Source organism: Pocillopora verrucosa, chromosome 13 (genome assembly GCF_036669915.1).
Source record: "Pocillopora verrucosa isolate sample1 chromosome 13, ASM3666991v2, whole genome shotgun sequence".
In the NCBI taxonomy this organism is placed as follows: Eukaryota; Metazoa; Cnidaria; class Anthozoa; order Scleractinia; family Pocilloporidae; genus Pocillopora; species Pocillopora verrucosa.
In genome coordinates this window covers 5,053,039-5,073,576 of record NC_089324.1, presented here as the reverse complement: position 1 = coordinate 5,073,576, position 20,538 = coordinate 5,053,039, and the positions used below count along the sequence as shown (strand labels likewise).

Sequence of the window (20,538 nt, the reverse complement as noted above, 5' to 3'; positions counted from 1 at the left end):
AAAGAAAACATTTCTAAGTGTCAGTAACCACGATGGACAGTTATGGTTTCAACCGACATATTACGAGATATTGAGAAGCATACGAATATCTAGAAGGCAACTGAAATAACTGAAATCTACTGGGTTCGTCTTCTGTACCAAAACAATGCATTAGGAACACTAACAAGATATTCCGTGAGAGAACAACGCTAAAATGCTAAAAAGCAAAAGAAAAAAATTCTTCGATATGCATATTTTTATTAATTTTCATGACGTTCAATTTTTTTAAAATCCATGCATACCCTCTAAATTTTTAAGATATTGTAGGATTTAGTAGCAATATTAAAATGTCTTCAGAAAGTAATCAACGACAAATATGAAAAATAACAATACAAAACTATAAAAATAAGTGAAGTGTAATTAGCTAAGCGAAGAAGCCCCGACCACGTTCAATTTACCAATTCAACCTGTGTTTACTCTCTTTACCACATTGTCAAACTTTGAATCAATGTCAGTATCTGAGCAACTTCGCACCTACCCCTCCCCTAACCCAACGACAGTCACTTGCTAACAATTTAGTGTCGATGCTGGGTTAGGGGAGGGGTAGGTGGACAGTTGCTCAGATACTAACATTGATCCAAAGTTTTCATACGAAACTGAAATATTGACATGATAATAACTTTGTTTTTAAGTTTAAAAGATCAAGTACATTCTCAGACACATTGATGTCTTGTCCCGCCAGCTCGCGAATGAGACCTCTCAAAGTGGCCTGGTTTCACGGGCAAGCTAACTACTGCCTGACTTATTAAACGGAAATCAAAGTTTCTGTGGGACTGCAGAGCCTTACCATTTTGATTTCCAAGATCTGATGGTTAATTCTCCTCACTAGCTGGTACACATTTTCTAGTAAATAAGTTACGAGGATTTGGTGTCAGATCAGGATAACAACTTCTACCAGATAAGTTTGCTTGTTACCTGTTTGTTTGATAAGAAGGTACATATGAATCACTGAATATGGATCGTGCTGTCTCTATCTCTCAGGATTCTATGACTTCCGCGGCTTCTCTAAAGACTCACTTTTTTAATCTTACATCGAAATATTTCTGTTTTGTTCTTCTTACAAAAATTCATTCCAGTCAGTGTCTATGGCATGCAAATTTTTAGACCTGGAAATGAAATTATTAATTTTAAAACCAAAAGGTTATCACTTCCCCTAAATTTGCGTCAGTTGTCGGGCAAGACAATCGAGTCAAATCTCGTCAATCAGTAGGTGTATGGAATCACGCTTTTTTTTTCCCGACTGTCGCTGCATACAATATCCGCAATCTTCGTTCAATATTGTTGAATAAAGGATATTATTCTGTTTTCAAGGGCTTTCAAAGTTTAAGAACCGAGCTCGACGAACAATCGGAGTCCAGCAGGATTCACTCGAGTGCCACAAGATAACACCTTTGGTTAAATTTATCTTGACAAGGATTGGGAACACTTTTTGGAAAGTAAGAGACAATATTAATTTGGTTGCTGGTTAAAAATGACGGCAATTTGAGTTTTAACCACATAGTGTCAGCTACTTTCACTTGTTCCGTCATCATCTAAAGATTCCAACAAATGGTCCATATGAAAATATTCCGGGGGAACTCCACCAGAGGACGAAGACACACTGGACGTAGGAGAGGAAGGCAGGGCAACATCTGGTACTGGGTATATCTGTGAAGAGAATGACAAGATGTGTTTGAAAAAAGAGAATACTTTATGGATAACCAATCAATTCAAGCTCGTTATTGTCACATCCTATCTGATGTGATTAGTTTGTTCACCTCGGCAGAAGGGCCCGCTCCTCTGTGCAGGTAATCATCCGGAATACATGAAGGCGCCTCCATGGCTACATCCGGGAGAGCAAACTCTCTCCCTGTAACTGGCGTGCCACTAACTGCAGGTTCTCTTTCATCTAAAATGGAAAAGAAAAACGATACCAAGTGAGATAAACAAAAGGATACACAATTACGTAGACAAAAAAAAAACAAGTTTCCCCTTTCTCCTGGAATATAGTTCTGGGATGTAAAAACTACGAAATATTTCCAAAAATTCGCAAGAAATATTTGGCTCGGTTGTTCGAGAGAAGTGCAAAAATTTCAGTATGTTTACTCCCCATCTATTCAAAGAAGTTATGGACTTCTGGACCTGACTTATTAGCCGGAGACAAAACCTTTGTTGTCATCACGATCTCAGCTTAGAGGTCAGAATACCGAAAAATAGGACGAGTAAGTGGGTAAGAGCTTAAACCAAGCTTTGAATGAAATTTGATTGGTACAAAGGATGACAGAAATAGCCAACATACCGGGAGACCCTTCGTTCATTCCTCCACATCTCATGTATCTCTCCAACTCATTTCCATCCCTATTAGAGCCCAAACCCACTGATGGACGTCGTTCGTCTCGTTCCAATCTACCCGCTGCCGAAGAGGCGAAGAAGATCGCTGGCGCAGTGTAGGTTCGTTTGTGCGATTCCACCATATACAATGTGTCAGGCATGTTGTGTGGTACACGTGACATACGATTTCTGATCAGTTCTTTTTCCGCTTCTTTGTGTTCCTCAAGGATGGCCTGCAACAGTGAGAATGTCTTAGAATGTTTAGCCGGCTTACAAAACGGAAGGAGGGTGAAAGTCAATTAATTTGAGCGCAATGAGATCTTTGTGCCACAACCACCTTGGCTGAAAATTTCTAGCTGGCTTACAAAACGGAGGGAGGGGAAAGTTAATTAACTCGAGTGCAATGGGATCTTTGGGCAACAACCACCTTAACTGAAATTTCTAGCCGGCGTACAAAACGGAAGGAGGGCAAAATTTAATTCGAGCGCAATGAGGTCTTTGTGCGACAACCACCTTAGCTGAAAATTTCCAAAAGTGCAGCACCGGCCTGGACGATCTTTTAAGCTGACTAGTCAGGATTGTTAATAAGTTTGAAAGCAGATGGCAAATAAGAAAAAAAGGCGGCTTAGTTATCTTGGACACCATGTTGTTTAGTAAGATTATACGCAAGAATGGGGGCTTTTCATTTAATATCCTTAGCGTTTCAAAAAGTTCGCCTGACCCAATTCCAAGTAAAGTCTAAACGAAGAATCTATTCCTTCATCTATACCTGTCACCAGTAAATAATGCATTCAGTTCAAGTCATAACTGGGAAATGGTTGCTGGTATCTGTGGTATTTTAATAAATGTACTATTTTCCACCAGCACTAATGGTAAAATGAGGTGAAAGTGATCTCAGTAACTGGCTCAGGATGGAAGACTAGCCGGCGCTGTTTGCCAGCTAGCAGCTTTTACTGACAGCTCTGACTAGAGATTATCTTTTCCAAGTCAATGCCATCCCAAATTCAAATTTTTAACGCTTTTGCCAAAACAAGATGTCAATTAAGATGCCAACATTTTTATTTTTCGATTTCTGATCACCTCAGACCAACAGTGGATGTACTAAAAGTAAGATATATTGCAAATGAATGAAGGGGATAAGTTTCAAACGAAATTTTGGTACTGTATAAAATAAGAGCACTTCCCTCTAACGAAGGGCTAACGCTCGATCAATACGTCAGCTTTAGAAACTCTTTGAGTGGCCAATCCACATTATCAACGCACCTGATTACAACAAATTATCTTCAGACAATTTTTACCTTTGCTTCTTCAAAGTAAGGCAAGAAGAGCCTTGGTCTAACAAAGTCCTTCTCTTCTCTTCTCCTCATCCAAGGCAGATTGGGATAAAAATTTCCTTCGCCAATATCCAGGGGCATGCCCCGGTCAACAAGACCCCTGCGGAACACCCCGTCCAGGAGCTCGCTGTGCGGGGGAAGCACGTGACCAATTCGCACATGTTCGATAACGCCTGCTAGAACCCTCTTCAACTGTTTGTTATCGATGTCACGTCGCTTAGCATTCTTTTTGTTGTCCTGGACTGGATCTTAAAGAACAGAAAAGAATACTTCTGAAACTAATGTAAAAGATTTGTGACGCAAAACACGTTGGGTTTGTCATCGTGGTAAATAACACTTCCAGGAGAGAAGGATAATTGTTTGTCTCACGATATGGTCACTTCGGATGCAGATCGTGACGTTTCGACTGCATACTGCTAGTTTTCTGCAGGCGATGAGATCTCTTGACAGACTTAATAACGTTCATTTCCTTAAATATAATTATGTATATGCTTAAGTGAATAAGGAGCTGCACAGTTCTGATTGACCTAGAATAGTATTATTACTTCCAATTATACCCCAACGCGAGGTGTTAATTATCGGTACTAATACTCTTCTTTTTAAAATGGTCGCCATATTATTTTTTGATATTCTGAGAAAGAAAATAAAAGAGAATAATCTGAATACCAATGCAAAGTACAATCGATAGTACAATAGCAGTTATACTGAGAGTGTTTGTAATGTACATTTGTATTGTACAGTCTTCTAAGATTTTTCCACTGTAATAATTTTAAGAGTTAGGATTGTTTACTTAATTAACCCAATAACTCTCATGAGTGACCAAGAAAGAATTTCTCCTTACCATATCAATAAAATATCAACCAAGTAAGTCGTGAGAATAAGAAAAATATCAATTTGGGGATGAGTAGTTGATCCAATACTAAATTCACTGAACTAACATTATAAGGATTGTATGGTTGACAGTAAGGAGAATTACAAATTTTATCTGGGAGTTTAAGGGTGAAAGAAGTTAACTGATCATTTTTGATATCCTGAAACATTTTTTTCCCTTCGTTATTTTCTTATACTTTTCTGCGGATATTAGCATGTACTGCTAGGGGCCTAATTGGCCACATCAACCCAAGTTGAAATATAGTTATTTCCTTTGTTACTTACTTATTTACTTCATGTTCATAATTCAACCAGTGTTGAGTTGCTACCCCTTTACCTTCCAGTAGAGATTTTTCACTAGTTTTTAGCTTTTCTCTTATTCTCCACAAAAACAACAACAGTGAAGAAAAAAAGCACCTTAAAAAATTCATATTGAATGCTCCATGATGAGCCTTAGTAAGGAAATGTTATCACTAACCTCCATCCATTACATTACAGTTGAATGATAGACCTTGATTCATGGATTGATTATTGATTTGAGAAAAGGAGAACATAATTTAATGACAGTTTTTATTTCAGAAATAATATTCATGTCAGTACCTTGTTCATTCATTTGACGAATGACCTGTGCCTCACCCCATTTAATGACAGACAGTAGAACATTGTGTTCACATGCCTAAAGGAGGAAAAATTGATCAATACTGTGTAACAACTAAGAAAGAATGAAAGAGGACACTTATTACATTGACTATGGTAAGTAATGTGACCTATGAACAAGTTATATAAATAATTTATTAAAATAAAATACTATTAACAGATTTTTTAAATTAAAATTCAACAGTTCCCTGTAGCCAAAAAAAGATTCAGGAGAAACTAACCTAGCCTGACTTTTCACAGTATGTGTTACAGCTTTGCACTCATGTTACATGAAAATGCACATTTTCAGTCAGTCAGATGCATGCAATTTTTTTTTGCATATTGTAAACCCTTTAACTCCTAACAGTAGGAAATGTTCAATTTCTCCTCACAGTTTCACTGCTAAATTGAACTTTAAGGTGGTGAGAATGAAAAAAACAGTAGCACCTAAAGAAGCTGTGGATTGTCAAAAACATTCTCTTAGTCAGTACCAAAGAAAATATGTGGAGAGCAGTATGAAGTGTTTGTATTACACAGTTGCTGAGGTGTAAAAGGGCTAAGACCAGAATTCACTGGCAAAAGATTACATACACACACCTGCAAGAAATCAGATTTCAGTGCCTCTATCAAATACTTCCTTGGCATCAGAGTAAACATGTCAGATTGAGCGATGTTGACAAATTCTTCCTGTAGGAAGTGCATGGCTTGCCTGTAGACCCAGTCAGATCCATGAGGGAGGGAACTCCATTCCAGCGTTGGCAGAAGAGTGGACGGAGATAATTCCTCCAAGATGATGTCTTCGCAGCCTGATAAAACAGACATTGCAAAAAAACCAAGAGAGGTAATTTGAATAAACTGATAAGCTAGTAAAAAAGAATGATTTATAGTTTTCATCCTTAAGTTGGTCTTCATAAGTGTGTAATAAGCCCCATGAGTTGTTAGAAGATCACAAAAAAGATTGTAACTAACAAGCTGAAGGCAAGTGAAATACAAATTTTTTTCAGCATATAAACATAAGAACATCACAATGTTGTCAGGTTCATGGTGTGAACTTGTACATCTTGTATTTCAAAGCAATTTTTCTCAGGTCAAATGATTTCAAACTAGATTGATTTGCTATATCCTTCATTCCAGGTACATTAGTAAGGTCTTTTAAAGAACAAAGAAAACTAAAAATAAACAAAATTGACACCATTTTAACCTTACGTAATTTTAAACACCCAATATATATTTCTGTAATAGTAACGCAATACAACATAAGCATAGGTCATACAAGTGACATAAGGGCATAACCAAGTAAAAATAAGGAAGATCATCACATCATTATGTTAGCAGTGAAATCCTATTTAAGTAACACAACAAAACAGACATAACAATATCCTGTTGTGCTGTTAAGTCATCTGTGTGATCTAGGCTTTATAATGAATAAATAAATTTATTTACCTTGGATCAGTACTGGTAAGTCGATAAAGCTTGCCACTTCAAATACTTCCATGGCAATTTCTGCTGATGTCAAAAGTTTATGAGTTCTGGGTGAACAATATTTCCTGTCCTCAGAGCTCCACTTAACTACAGACGACAGATCCACAGAGTCGGTGTACATGCATTGTAAAGCTATGCGAGTGTACTGCCTAGTTATCACTGATTCATCTAAAACAAGTCTTTTCAATCCAGAGCCTGTCTTTAGATAATCATTAGACCCCAAGTCAGATTTGAGCAAAAGTGATCTAAAGTAGTGTGATCTTGCACAGAGAACAGCTTTATGGCACAAAATCTCATATGTCTGATCAGAAATTGCATTGCCATCTGCAGCCACATATGTGTCCGAAGAGTCTTGAGCAGGAAAAACAAAGGCGACATCAGCATATTCACCACATTTGAAAAGCAAGTTTAAATCCTGTTCCAAAACATTGGGTGTGCCAAACTCTTCACCCAAATTTATTAGAACATCAATGTATTCTAAGCCTGATTTTTTTGTCATAAAATCTCCTGTGTACAAGTAACATAGCAGAGCCGAAAAAATTTCTGTAGTCATTCCTTCCGTTTTAAACTCCATTTGAATAACAGGATGCTGCTCTGTATGCTGTGATAAAAGATCCTTGAAATAAGGACATCTACACGTAAGAATAGCCTTGTGGACATGGAATTGAGTGTTCTCAAATATAAGTGTTGTGTCAGCACAAATCCCTTCTTCCAGAAGCCGTAAAAGGTCTTTCTTCAAACTTGGCGCAGATTGCCTTACAAGATTGGTCTGATTTTTTAGTTCTTTTACATTCATCATTGCTTCATATTCTTCAACTAAAGCATTGATCTCCTGAACTGTCCATGTTTGTGTCAACTCTCGTAGCATTTTTCCATGATCATGGCTCTTGAAACCACTTTTACTCCTTGAGAGCTTTTTCTTAAGGGTGTTGAATTTTGATTGTTTTTTCCTCTTCTCCTCCAGGGTGTATCGAGGCACACGCACAAGGGTTGGTTCCGATGAACTCTGCTCTAAAGTGGAAGTGCTTCCCCCCATTGCAATCAATAAATCAAGGTTTTTGTATCAATTTTTGTTTCATTCTTGATCAGATCCACTGTAAACAGATATTATGGTGTCTTAAGGGCAAGTCAAAATACTCTATTACTCCTTCCATACTTCAAATTATCAGGAAGTCTCTCCTTTCACAAATAGATATGTCTATAGTATTTCATGATGTAAGGTATCAGCTGACCGATGTAAAAGTCTGTAAAAGAAAAGATGAGTAATTAATACAGTAAATATGTAAATCCCCTACACAAATTTTCACAAGACTCTGTCAAAAGACGAAAGCTCCTTCCCAAAAACAAACTATAAATTGCAAGAGTTGTACTTCCGTATCACGAGGTTGTAAGACCTCACACTACCAAGTACATAAAGGTGATCTTGTGCAAAATTAGGCCCAAACGTTCTTCATTGACTGCAAACTTATTTTGATATTCTTGTTCTCAAACAACAAAACGTCTCTTCCTCTGAATACTGGTGTATAATTGCGTTAATAATTGTTTTGTTATTGATCGATTAGAGCCATAGTTCGGGTTGTATTTCACCACAAGAATAAGCTATTTTTGAATCATGAATCGCAATTTCTATAAATGTGTGGAGTAAACGTTGAATAAATGTTCATTATAGATTATTAAATGAAATTCACTAAGAACGATTTTGGGCGAGAAAACGAAATTTTTGATATCTGAAATGAACTGAACATCTCTGAAAAGAACTGAACATCTCTCAGAGCTTCTAGAGCGCTTTTACGAAAATCAATGACACTTTCAAGACTCCTTGATTGTAACATAGTTACAAATTCAACTTGAAATAAATATATCGAAGGTCCTTCGCGCCAACGGCGAGGAAAACGTACTAGGAAACAAGAAATAGTATTTTGCAATCCCCAAAGTATGTCGGCTAACAATGCGATCGACCATAACCGATCAATTAGATCGCGGAATGTGTCATAAACAAAATATTTTGTCCTGAGAACATACCTTAAATGATATTCATCCCACTCTATGTATTTCCCGTCTTCCGTAAATCTCCAGAATAATTTCACGTATTGTTGTTGAAACTGAAGCAAACAACCAGCTGAAAACATTGAATACTCGGCATAAGCTTTGTAACCTCGCTTCATTCGTCCACTGTCTGTCGGCAATTCTTCGGTTCGTCTTCGTCACCACGGGAAATGATATGTTGTCGGATTTTACGAACGATGCTTAGCGAATCACTTTTTTTTCTCGTTTCTTTAATTTACTTTATTTTTAATTTTCATGTTTGAAATGGGACATTGTTTCAAGGAAAGTAATATTTCGGGGTTTGCCTCGCTGGCCCGGAATCTGAGCGGGCAAAGACAGAACACAGAGCCAGATAATTAATATTTATTTCACGGCCAAAAATGGTATTTGGGTCGATTAACTAGCATTAGTAAAATTATTGAACAAGAAAATGTCTCCCAATACCACTTCTTAATGGGTTGTGAGTTCAAGGGATCGACATGATTTGATTAAACGCACTCTGACGGTCGAACGTGACAATACTTCTTTTCGTGACTAAGAACAGCAATGTAAAGCAGCCGTAATTAATATGTAATTGATTAAGTTATTAATTGATAAGGAGTAATCCATTGCTGTAAGAGCAAATATTCTCATGTTACTGACGTAAAAATAACGCAGTTGTCTTTGACATTCCCAAGTTGCTAGCCTCTCCAGCATGAAACGACATATGAAAAGCGCTTCGAAACTCTCGCTTTTGAGTATTTTCACGGTCTCAATAACAACATGAACAACTTTCGAACAATACTTTTGCCATAAGAGCCAAAGGAACGGAAGCAGCTAAACTCAACGTTGTTGTGTTCTGTTCAAAAGAGAGGCATTTTCAACTCTAAATCAAATCAGTCGTAGTGAGTTGGAAGTTTGGCGGCCCGGCGTATGACGATGAAGTTTTTCCTGTTGCTGGCACTGTTAGACGTTGCGGCTATTATTCAAGGTAAGAGCGTGATATTTTTCGTATCGAAGCCTTATGGCGAAATTAAGAACTTTATCGGCCTATATTTAATTGTCTACAGAATTTTAATTGTCTACAGAAATAAAGACTAATGCCATTAGCTCGTACGATTGTCTTCGATAAGGTTCCTTGTGCATTTACACAATCACTAGAACATCATATGATGTTTGAATTACTTTAAGGAGAAATCGCAACCCAACATCAAATTGTCATTCTAGAAATTATATTGCTATAAGTATGTGAAATAAATTTCTCCACCGACGATGATATTATCTAAGATCACAAATATCAATTTGACTAAAGGATATCCATGGTGTTTCGTAAGAGCATCGGTGATATTTCTACGACTATCAGCGTCTAAAGTTGTCTACCTTACCTCTGCTAGCTATCGTTGACCGGATTGAAAAATTACTTACTTTGCTTACATCTTACGTCATGAAGTTCTAGAAGTTTGCTTTGGTCAAATATGGCGGTAGAGATAAGAGGGAACGTGGTTCTGTTCCACAAGCTTTAGACACTTAAGTCCACGAATACTACAAAAATTTAATACGCACATTAAACGAAAACTTCGTGTCTCTCTTCGCAGCTGAGAAAGTGATATTGATCGAAAAAAAGCTTGAAGTAAGAAAGAGAGGAGAATGTGTCACATTCAAAGGTGAACACTACTTCAGAGTGAACGGTACACCTACATGGACGCGCGAGTCAAAACCCTTGCCACGTAGCGACCGCTTTGTTATCTCAGATGGGGGCAAAACACTTAAAATTAATCAACTGGAGGAATCAGATACGGCCCTTTATTCATCCACGATACAAACTGAGGGTGGATCAGAAATAACTCGGCACTGGATTGTAGTAAAAGGTAAAGAAACATTTAAATCTACTCGAACTCTTTGGTCGCCAATAGGCGTCAACTTCTCTTTTCGCTAAAATGCCATGAGAGCTCTTTCTCAAACTTGCGTTGCATTTTAGATGCATTGTAAATAATTCCGTCTATCCTTCCCATGAAGTGCTTTGATTGCCGTTTTTCGATTTCTTATTACTACAGGTTGCGATGTAAATGAGAAAAAGACTGAACTCAGCGGCTGTGAAAAAGCTTGTAAACGTAAGTGCAAATTCTGCTCCTTTGATTCTCACGAAAAAAAACCGCAGAATAAGAATTTAGATTTCCTCACCTTTTCCATCCGATATTTGTCATTCTCTTCTAAGTTGCTGTAAAGTTTATTTAATTATTTCTGAAGGGGCTGCATCATTGCCACCGACACCCCTTAGTATATCTTCCGGTTCCTGTTTTTCCCTTGTACCGTTCCAGGCCCCTCTCAAGTCTGAGTCAGGAGATATGTATTTGAAGGAAAGATTCGGTAGTCAGTTTAAAGAAGTGGATAAAATGAGAAGGAGAATGGGAGTGAAGAGAATGGACACGGAGAAATGGGAAGGGGAAAGGGAAAAAGGGAAAGGTTGATTCGCAAAGAGTTGTGAACGAAGTTCCCGGTGTTGTGGTCTGGCCTTGATATGGCCCTCATTTAAACTAGCTTTAAAGCTGAACTGAGCCAGCCTGTCTAAATAGCGCCAATACATACATACATACAATTCCGTTTGATTTTGCTCACTTCTCTTCTTTTCACTCCTTTCTTTATTGAAAATTATAATTACGCTGAGCATCCTTTCCAGCTTACTCATGTAGCATTCGTTATCCTGTCATGTCTTGTTTTTGGGTTCATTTTGTTTGTTTTTCTGTTTGTTTGTTTGTTTTTGAGATATCACTGTTTTCGTCTTTTCTCCATCTAAGACAATTTTCTGGTTTCTTTCCAGCCATGTGTCTGAAAGATTGGCATTATTCCAATGGCAAGTGCTACCGATATTTCTCTAAACCGAAGACTTGGCTGAACGCATATTATTACTGCCAGGGACAATTTGGAGCCAAACTTGCTACCATCGACAATAGCGTGGAAAATAGGTAAGAAGTGTTTTGATTAAGTTCACGATTACCTTTGGTATCTTTTGCGACTTCATATCGATAAAATATGTGGAATTTGCTTTGAAATTGTTTGAAATAGCGATTTGTTCAGTCCAATACAAACCTTCTGTTAAATATTGCCATCTTCCGGTTCAGGAAGCTTCGTCTTGTTAACGGGAAGGTGGAAATAAGGAAGTAAACGGATTGAACATTAGGTTTGGAACAATTTCAGAGTGCTCTGATTTACCCTTGTACTCCCATGAGTGATCAAGACAGAATTTCTCCTTACTATGTCTATACAATATCATGAAGACAAATGATGAGAATAAAGAAAAATATCAATTATGGAATTAGTAATTGATCTGATACCAAATTCTCCAAACTAACATAATAAGAATCATTTGGCAGACAGTAAGGAGAATTACTCATGAGATCTTGGGAGTTAATGGGTTAAATTAATGATGTTGGTGGTAACCCTCATCTCCCCTTTTCCCAAATTTCTGTATGAAAGAAAAAATGATTGTGTGCCCATAATTTATCTTTATTTATTATTTTATTCAGTTATCATTGCACGCATCGCATACAAACACTACGGAAATTAAAAAAAACATATTTACAGAGAGCAAGTTTCTCTTTTGTACCTAAGAGTCCATCTGCTTTTGCTCGCTTTCCCTACTTGTTATACAGCTTCCTTACGGTAACCAGAAGAAGATTTTAGATTACTTCTACTGGAGGCGCAACCGCCTCTATTTGTTCGTCAGGAACTCCCACCGGCTGTTCAACGGCCGCAATGTCATGCTCGTCATTCTCCTGTTCCATGCCCTGATTATCCAGCCCAATCAACGCTATCTGCTCCTCAAATTCTTCCCTTTGCTCATTCTGTGATGGATAACCTTGTGCAGGATGCTCATGGTGTCGGAAAAGGAAGGCGAAACAAGCACAGAAGCTTGTCGGTTGTGTCTCTTCATCAATTTCAGGGTGGGGCACACCGATAAGAGGAGGAGCCTCTTCTAAACCAGCGGGCAGTCGCTCTTCTCTTGGGGCCCCAAGGACATACATTGGAAGTGCATTGTGAGTCCTCCTTAGTTTGCGCTTTACATACCTTACTGCAGCAGCTAATCTTCTGAACGGCCCAGAGGTATTAGGTTGCTGTTGAGGCTGGTTGCCATGTTGAGGATAATAGCCTTGTTGAGGATTTTGACCATTAGGAAGATTCTGCCCTTGTGGCTGTTGTGGAGGCGCCTGTGGTGCTGGTACTACCTCCCCGAAGGGTGGTGCTTCATCGATACCTACATCATTATTTGCCAGCAAGGCAACCTCGTTGCCTACTACAGCACCTGGAACCTCACCATCTCCATTCGCTGCTTCTATCTCATCTTCTACGGGAGGAAGTGGATGATATAAGAGATTGGCTCCCATGGGAGCTTCATCCTGTGGTTCTTCATTTACAAGGTCATCATAGGGGCCAAATAGAGCTAGATTATAGCCTGGAGCATGAGGAAGTTGCTGGCCAACCCCTTGCTCTGCAGCTTCGTCCTGTGGTACAGGATTGAGTTGGAGTGCCTGTGGGTTGTATTCGACATTTAGTGCCTCATCTACGAGTTGCCCGGCAATAGTATCGTTTTGAGGTCCTGGTTGGTTTCCCTGTGCATTGACTGGCGCATTTGGCCAGGCGTGCGCCTGTACTAGCTGAGGAATGGCATGTACTAAGGGAACCATTAGGGCGGGGTATTCTGTCATGTCGTCGTTTCCGTTGGGAAAATTATGTTGCTCGTATTGTTGCACTTGCTCAGGGTCATTATTCCCGACTTGCTCCCGTTCACGTTCTGATTCAGTTTCGTAATCCGACCCATAATCAGACTCGCTTTCATACATGGAAACGTCACTCGACTCATTGTCATACATTGATACATTTTCTGAGTGGATGTCGTCCACTGAAACGTGGTCTTTGTCTTTATCGTTTGAGTTGCAGTTTATTTGGAACTTACTGTCAACATTATCAAAGCCTCTCTCAAAATCTTTCAGTTTAAAATGCTCGTGACTCACGTGAGCATTTGAATCATGTAGTGCTTGGCCTACAATACCACTGTTGACGTTTTTCTGGTTTATGCAGAGTCCACTACTGTTTCCACCGAGAAGAACTTCATATTCATTTCCTAACTCCACGAAATTGTTGGTGTCTTCCCTTTGTTCAAAACGTGACAAATCCTGTTGGCACATTTGCCCAGGAACAGTGGAAAGTAAGGAAACGATTGGTGCGTGACTGCGTGACTTTTCGTCATCCGATATCGTATCACGTGAGATTGATGATACTTTTGCATCAAAGAGGGCAAAACCACAAGCTAGCCTTTCCGTAAGACTTTCTGTTTTCTTAGATTCCTGAATGGCTTGGGGTATGCGTTTCACAAAGTTTCCTGCATCACCCATGTCAGTTGACAGGGACAAATTTCTAAGAAAAGAGTATTTGCTTACTTTGCACCTAACTTGCTGTTGTCTAACACCACTATCGTTTAAAGACAAGCTTACGCAACAATAGTAGCGAATGACGTCGCACTTTGGAGGCATCGGAGATGTGCGTTCTTCCTGTTTAAGTGGCAGGACTAGTGCTCTTGAACCTCTGTCTTTAATGTATCGAGGTATATTAAGAAATCCAGAACAGTCGAATTCTGCATTGAATAACATGATCGAAGTCACATCTTGCCTAGATATGACTCGGCATTCCCGCTCGTCGACGAAAGCGAATGTCTCCTGGTGTATACTCAATACTCGAGCTATGCTGAGTTTATAGATTCTCTCTGAGTTCTTTTCAGTAATATTCCCAAATTCTCGGGCTCTTTTAAATACGCCTTGAAGGAAAGTGAGAGGCATGTAATATCTCTTTGGTGTTAAAAGGACAGATGCATCTTTCTCTGAAGTAGAACTGCTTTCTTCGTTGTACGCGACAGAATGCGACGCTTGATTGGACGTTCTCAAATGTCTGTCTGATGTTACGCGGAGAATGGCGCGTGGGCCCAAACAGTCTGCAGTCTGAATGAAACAAAGCAATACGACACGTTCATCAAAGTTTCTGTTAGAATTCAGTCCTTGAAACCAGTCTAACACACAAATACGTACACCAGATAACAGTGTTTCTTTGGCCAATCGAGCATTGCGAGCCATGCATTTAAGGTTTCTTTGTCTCGCTTTTCGTGAGTCTTGGGCACCCCGTGGAATAACTGGTTCTTCCTCTGCTTTGGACCGTCTGGAAAAGTAATGATAACCAATTATGTAGGACGTTGTAAGGTAAACTTTTTGTGTATTACAACTTAAACATCTGTAAGTGAAAGAAACAATGGTGTAGGAGAATTCAAGGAACGATACTTAATGCAATTTTCCTTGATGATTAATTGAACTCTCCTGAATCATTTGTGAGCGACTGGAGACAATGCAGATTAAACACGTGAGCATAACTGTCGAGCTGTACTTTCTGTCACCCTGCGAACAGCTATTAACTTTAAAGTTTGTGAACGAAGACATTCTCTGAAAACATTCAGATAAAGGTAATTTGTTGCTACATTCTGCGTGTGAAGTCTTGTTGTACTCTCTTGTACGGCATTACTGTTATTTGACATGTATTTAAAAGTGTAAAACTGCTGTAATTACCTGGTCTTTTTACCTCGATCAAACCAGAAAAATTTGATTGCCGCCACTACTGCGGCGAAAAACTCCATGGTAATGATCATCCAGTAGAGTGCTGAAAAGGAAACAAAAGATTTGCATAAAGAAAATGAAGAACGGTGGCAATTTTTGAGCCAGATCGTCAAGTTAAGAAAATAGAGAAAGCCTGTTGTTATTCATTTGTCAGATGTTTAGTTCAAATGTTTTGACGTTGCTGATCCTGGCATTATGAAGGAAGCTTGTTTTAATCGAACTCTTATTTTACGTTATAGCTCAATAGCGAGTTCTCTGCGGCTCTGTGGTAGGACATCGGACCGCAAAATCTGATGGTCAAACTCTTCGTGGGAGCTCGTCATTTGTCTATGTCCAAGACCGAACTCTTAATTTACCATCTTTCCTACTCTGTTTTCCCACAATTGCACTTTTGATTGGTCGCAAACTTACGCGCCGATTGAGAATGGTTAAACTCACTTACATACTGTACGAAGGTTGCTTTAGAAACCGCCAAAATCTCTCACTCAGAATTCGGATTTTATCTTGCTGCATTTGTATGCTGTCAAATACTTCTCGTCTCTTCCATCGAATGTGCAGCATTTGGTTTTAAATTTTAAACATAAAACACCTTTTGCCTTTACAGCGTTCACAGCAATATATTAGAAACAGACTTCGGGAAACTGGATTGTTACCTATTATTATTTCTGTTAACGTGATGCGTAAGCTCTCTGATAATGGACGTTTTTTGTTTTATTGAAACTGACGTACACCGTGCGCGCGTTTTAGAAGGAGTTCTTTGAAAACAAAAGTTCTTCACGCATTCGAAGGCCAAATGTCGAATGTCAGTATTCTCAAGCTTGCGTCAGATTCATTGGAAAGTTAAAATGAAATTTATGATAATCGTAAAAAAGTCTTAAACGATTGGTGTACGAGAAAAGGAAAACTAAGACACAACCTCTTTGGTCTCGAACAGAAATGTAATTTTCTTTCGATGACTTTGCAAAATCCTTTTCCGATTGCTTAACGCGTGCTATTACAGCATTGTTATCACTTTTTAGAGTTTGATACTCTCTTGGAAGGGTGAGGACGGAAAATTTTATCAAATAGTTCCTTTCTTGCCACGTTGCTGTAATTTGCGAAACTGAAAAAAATCTCCCTCTCAGATAAACTTAGGGAAAAATGGATTATTTGTAATTACCTTTGTAGCACTCAGTGTTTGTAACAATATGCTTTTGCATTCCATGATGTAGCATTGATATCACAGCTAAAATTATGCCAAAAACGTGGAACTTCATTCCGCACGTCTCCATTGCAACACACGGAAGTAGTAATTTAAAATGGCACGTCATCAAACACTAATATACAAACTACCTTTAATTAATAAACGCTACGTTAGCAGATTGTTAAATTAGGAATAATTAAAAGATAGCATATCTCTATTTTTTCTGTATTATTCCAGTAAATAGCTTACAAGCAACAGCGCCGGCAAGAGAAGGAAAGCTTAAAAAATGAAAACGTTTGTTTAACCTAGACTGTAAGCATTTGTCTGTAATCGATCTTTTTAGTAAAGGGGGAAAGTTTCTAAAGAAACTGTGGTGCCGCGTCGGTGGAAGAGTATAAAATGGTAATTTAGGATTATCAGCTGAGATGATAACGTAAATTGGCCACCGTAAAGAGTTTAAAAGCTGATTTTTCGAGCGTTAGCCCTTCGTCATTCGCTCTGATGAAGGGCTAACGCTCGAAAAGGTGGCCAATTCACGTTATTAACTCAGTTGATAAACTAAATTACCGTATCTTTTAGTAGTTCTTTATAACTTGTAATATTGTCTACAATTGTCCAGCTGGTTTTGATATTCCTTTTATCTTAACTGCTCTCGTTATTTTCCTTCTATTACAAGATTTGAGGATATTATGATATACCTTACATGATATGAGTCTTGAACCCTCGATCTACCGCATAGCAGTTCGGCTCTTTACAACCTGAAATAACCGATTGCGGTCTGAGTTTAGGAACTTCCAATGCACTGAGAACTGATGTAACATCCAAGGAGAGTTGCAACTCTACTGTTCGCTTTGAAAAACCGAGATTAGCTCTTGCTGTGATAAACTACCAAGTGCGTCATGTTTACTGCGTCATGTTTTTCTCGTGTTTATCTGCAGATTTGTAGGAGGGCTTCTTGAGTCAGGCGACGGTGCTTGGATTGGATTGAACGACAGAAGTAAAGAATCACGGTACTTGTGGAACTACAACAAGTTTGATACGCCAAGATATTTTGCATGGGACGAAACCAATCCCTCCAACACTGAACCGAACAACTTTAACGGACAGTGCAACGTAGAGAGTTGTGTTGAGATGAAAACCACCAATAAGAAGTGGAACGACGCGGTTTGTATAGCCCACAGGAATTTTGTATGTGAGAGGGAGTCCATAAAAGGTGAGTACTGGCATGTAATTTATCACAGATAACGTCAAAATGTGGTAAAAACGAACAAGAAGCAGTCACGTGTGTCACTGATGTTCTCACCAAATTTTTCCTCCCGACAAAAATGTATGCATTAACACTTAAAAAATAAATTCCATACTGCCGTGAGTCCGTACAGTAAAAAGTCGCAGATGACGTCAAAATGTGTTAAGAATAATATTTATGGGGTCATATTTCCCCAGAAGTGCTTCAGTGAAGTCATCAAGAAATTTTCCAGGAAACCAGTCTAGCAGCGCAACTCCACTCTGAATGTGGCAGACACAAACAAACTTCCTCTTCGTGTTTTCCCCTCAGGTCTCTCTGGCTGGAAATGTCCAGGTAATGGTATGTGTTACTGGTACGCGCGCGAGACTGTCACGTGGGACCGGGCACGACAGAAGTGCAGAGACAACAATGCTAAGCTCGTAAAGATAACCAGTAGCTCAAAAAACAGGTTGATCGGAGATATGATAAAAACAAACATATGGATTGGACTTAACGACCGAGTGGAAGCTGGTAAGCATACGATAGGACACAGGTCGAACGTGAGATATTGGGAAGGTAGTTTCTTTAAATGGTGAAAGGCTCGTGTTTTTGAACGCACTAGCTCTTGCTTGGACAGGTCTAATAAAGCACAGTAGAGTGCATCTGAAATTTGTTCAGTAACTGCCGGACGAATTCTCGCACCAGATTGAATTGATCTTATGTGATATGTCCTTTTGTTGTCATAGGCTTGAAAACGTTTTTTTTTTTGCGTTTTATTTTGGAATCTAACAGCATAAGTTGGTAACCTGTGCGTAATTCACTGTTTTCCGCAAAATTCGACAATTAAACTGTTGTAAGATATATTTGGACACAAGTCAGGAGGACTGGGTCTAGAACACAAAATCGAGGCTTACTGCAGTCCTTCTAAAGTGGAGTATTTTGAATGAACGGGCTCGTCTGTTTTCGCTTGCTTCCTTAAAATACCTGAAAAACTTTTCTTTAGAGATTTGTTAGAAAAAAAATAAGAGGAAATCCGTCTAGACATGTTGTACATTGGTCTCCAGGGCTTTCAGTTAGACGTACCAGATTTAGATACAAAATGCGCAAGCTCATCTCCTCTTCACCATAATGATTAGTGCAGAGACTGATACTTGATTTTTGTATATGCAGGGATATATGTATGGAATGACATAGGCCAAGGAGAATTCAACAACCGAACTTCATATTTCAACTGGGACAGAGACGAACCAAATGACAAACATTATGATAGCGGTGCACCAACGAGGTGCGATGGCGAGGATTGTGTTAATATCCATATCAGGAATGGTGAAGCGACTTGGTTTGACTTAAACTGCGAGATCGCGCTGCCATTTGTCTGTGAAAAGAGCCGAGGTGAGGACATATCTCTTTTAACCCTTAAACCCCTGAGAGTAATCAGCTTCTAATTTCTCCTTACAATATCACCTCTGAATCACACATTAATGTCACGAGAAGAAAGGGAATGATCATCAGCTAAAGAATTTCTTGATTGTTAGACAAATTCTCCTTGTCAGCACCTTAGTAAATGTACAGAGAACAGTATGAAGAATATGAATACTGATGTTATGGTGCAAAGGGTAAAATTTCAGTATACCACCTACCCCCGTGAGTCAAAATATTTGATGGGAATTTCTTAGGTCAAACTGGCTTTTCTTCGACGTATTACAAAACAACCTCTCTCTCTTTTCTTTTTTTTTTTTTTTCGGTCGGGGTGGGAGGACCTCTATCCAAGTGACGCACAGCTTAGTTCAGCCGTATCAACTAAATTTCGGGCGGTGTTTACAATCCCTATAATCATTTATTTGAAGGGCCGTCCTGATCTTTCTTCTTTACTAATAAACCTAGTGAACTTAAGCTTAGCATGTAAATTTTATTCGTGCCAATTGCTTATTTCCAGACCCCTATCTAAGCTTTGCTGCTTGGATAGCCATTTCAATGGGTGCAGGACTCTTACTCAGTATAATTGGTGGACGAGCCTACATGGAGCTTATACATCGGAGAGGACGCAAGCAGGTGAAGCAGATGATAGGGGAAGCCACTGATAACGATGAAAAGAAAGACTAGAGCAGTAAAAAAAAACTTTATAAAAGAAATGACTGTTGTTTGAAAGCTGGATCAGGACCTGGTTTTTGCAGCCGTCACGCAACGCGCTCTCTTTTCCGTAGTGTCTTGCGTGACAAGACCAACCGACGGCTGTGATGGAGAGTTGTTACCAAGATCTGCTCCTTCAAAACTTCCAACCCCCAAAAAATACAAACAAGGATGACTTAAGCTCAGTCTAGTTTAGTTTCTCAACTCCAGATAATCCCTTGTAGAAACATGTTCAGATGACGTTATCGATATATACCTTGCCCGCGTGACAGTTCCATTGTGACATGGTCACGGGTTTCGGAAACTAGTTGACTGGGTTATTTATTTAAGTTGCAGATTGATTCAAAAGTAGACATATAGAAGATATTCATGAATATGTATAAAACATTTTTATCTATGATTGTGACTCAGATTTAATAGGATAAAACGGCATGCTGCATTTGATATTTAAAAAAGTTATTTTCAAGCTTCCAAAAAAATTTATTTTCAGACGCTACTTTAAGTTATTTTAATGACGCATCGAAACTCGGTTATCAAAGAATTCCACAGTTACTTCATTCATTCATACTCGATCTAACAAAGTTTTTTATTTTTACTATTAAATGATTTAAAAATAAAATTATTTTAAGTGTTCTATCGATAAAACATCGA

At 38.7% G+C, this 20,538-nt stretch overlaps 2 protein-coding genes across 2 annotated transcripts; one reads left to right on the top strand and one right to left on the bottom strand.

Moving 5' to 3' along the window:
* Positions 1-232: 232 nt before the first annotated feature.
* Positions 233-8,812, bottom strand: LOC131790181 (BTB/POZ domain-containing protein 7-like). The gene is made up of 8 exons (XM_059107366.2): positions 8,694-8,812; positions 6,633-7,915; positions 5,787-5,995; positions 5,154-5,229; positions 3,648-3,931; positions 2,318-2,582; positions 1,797-1,927; positions 233-1,686 (listed from the first exon to the last, which is right to left on the bottom strand). Exons 2-8 carry the CDS (start codon positions 7,705-7,707, stop codon positions 1,543-1,545), a joined length of 2,184 nt encoding a protein of 727 aa, XP_058963349.1. The 5' UTR covers positions 7,708-7,915; positions 8,694-8,812; the 3' UTR covers positions 233-1,542.
* A 548-nt stretch (positions 8,813-9,360) lies between these two features.
* Positions 9,361-19,927, top strand: LOC131790177 (lymphocyte antigen 75). Its single transcript, XM_059107361.2, has 8 exons — positions 9,361-9,687; positions 10,292-10,564; positions 10,751-10,807; positions 11,515-11,659; positions 17,471-17,745; positions 18,088-18,288; positions 18,928-19,149; positions 19,694-19,927. The coding sequence occupies exons 1-8, from the start codon at positions 9,630-9,632 to the stop codon at positions 19,858-19,860; spliced, it is 1,398 nt and encodes a 465-aa protein (XP_058963344.2). The 5' UTR covers positions 9,361-9,629; the 3' UTR covers positions 19,861-19,927.
* The last annotated feature ends 611 nt before the right edge of the window (positions 19,928-20,538 follow it).

Coding starts and splice junctions, on each gene's coding strand:
- LOC131790177 (XM_059107361.2), top strand. CDS start 9,630: ATGACGATGAAGTTTTTCCTGTTGCTGGCACTGTTAGACGTTGCGGCT. Junction 10,808..11,514: donor CTGTGAAAAAGCTTGTAAAC/GTAAGTGCAAAT, acceptor GTTTCTTTCCAG/CCATGTGTCTGAAAGATTGG. Junction 11,660..17,470: donor GACAATAGCGTGGAAAATAG/GTAAGAAGTGTT, acceptor GTTTATCTGCAG/ATTTGTAGGAGGGCTTCTTG.
- LOC131790181 (XM_059107366.2), bottom strand. CDS start 7,707: ATGGGGGGAAGCACTTCCACTTTAGAGCAGAGTTCATCGGAACCAACC. Junction 2,583..3,647: donor CTTACTTTGAAGAAGCAAAG/GTAAAAATTGTC, acceptor TCACTGTTGCAG/GCCATCCTTGAGGAACACAA. Junction 1,687..1,796: donor GAGCGGGCCCTTCTGCCGAG/GTGAACAAACTA, acceptor TTCTCTTCACAG/ATATACCCAGTACCAGATGT.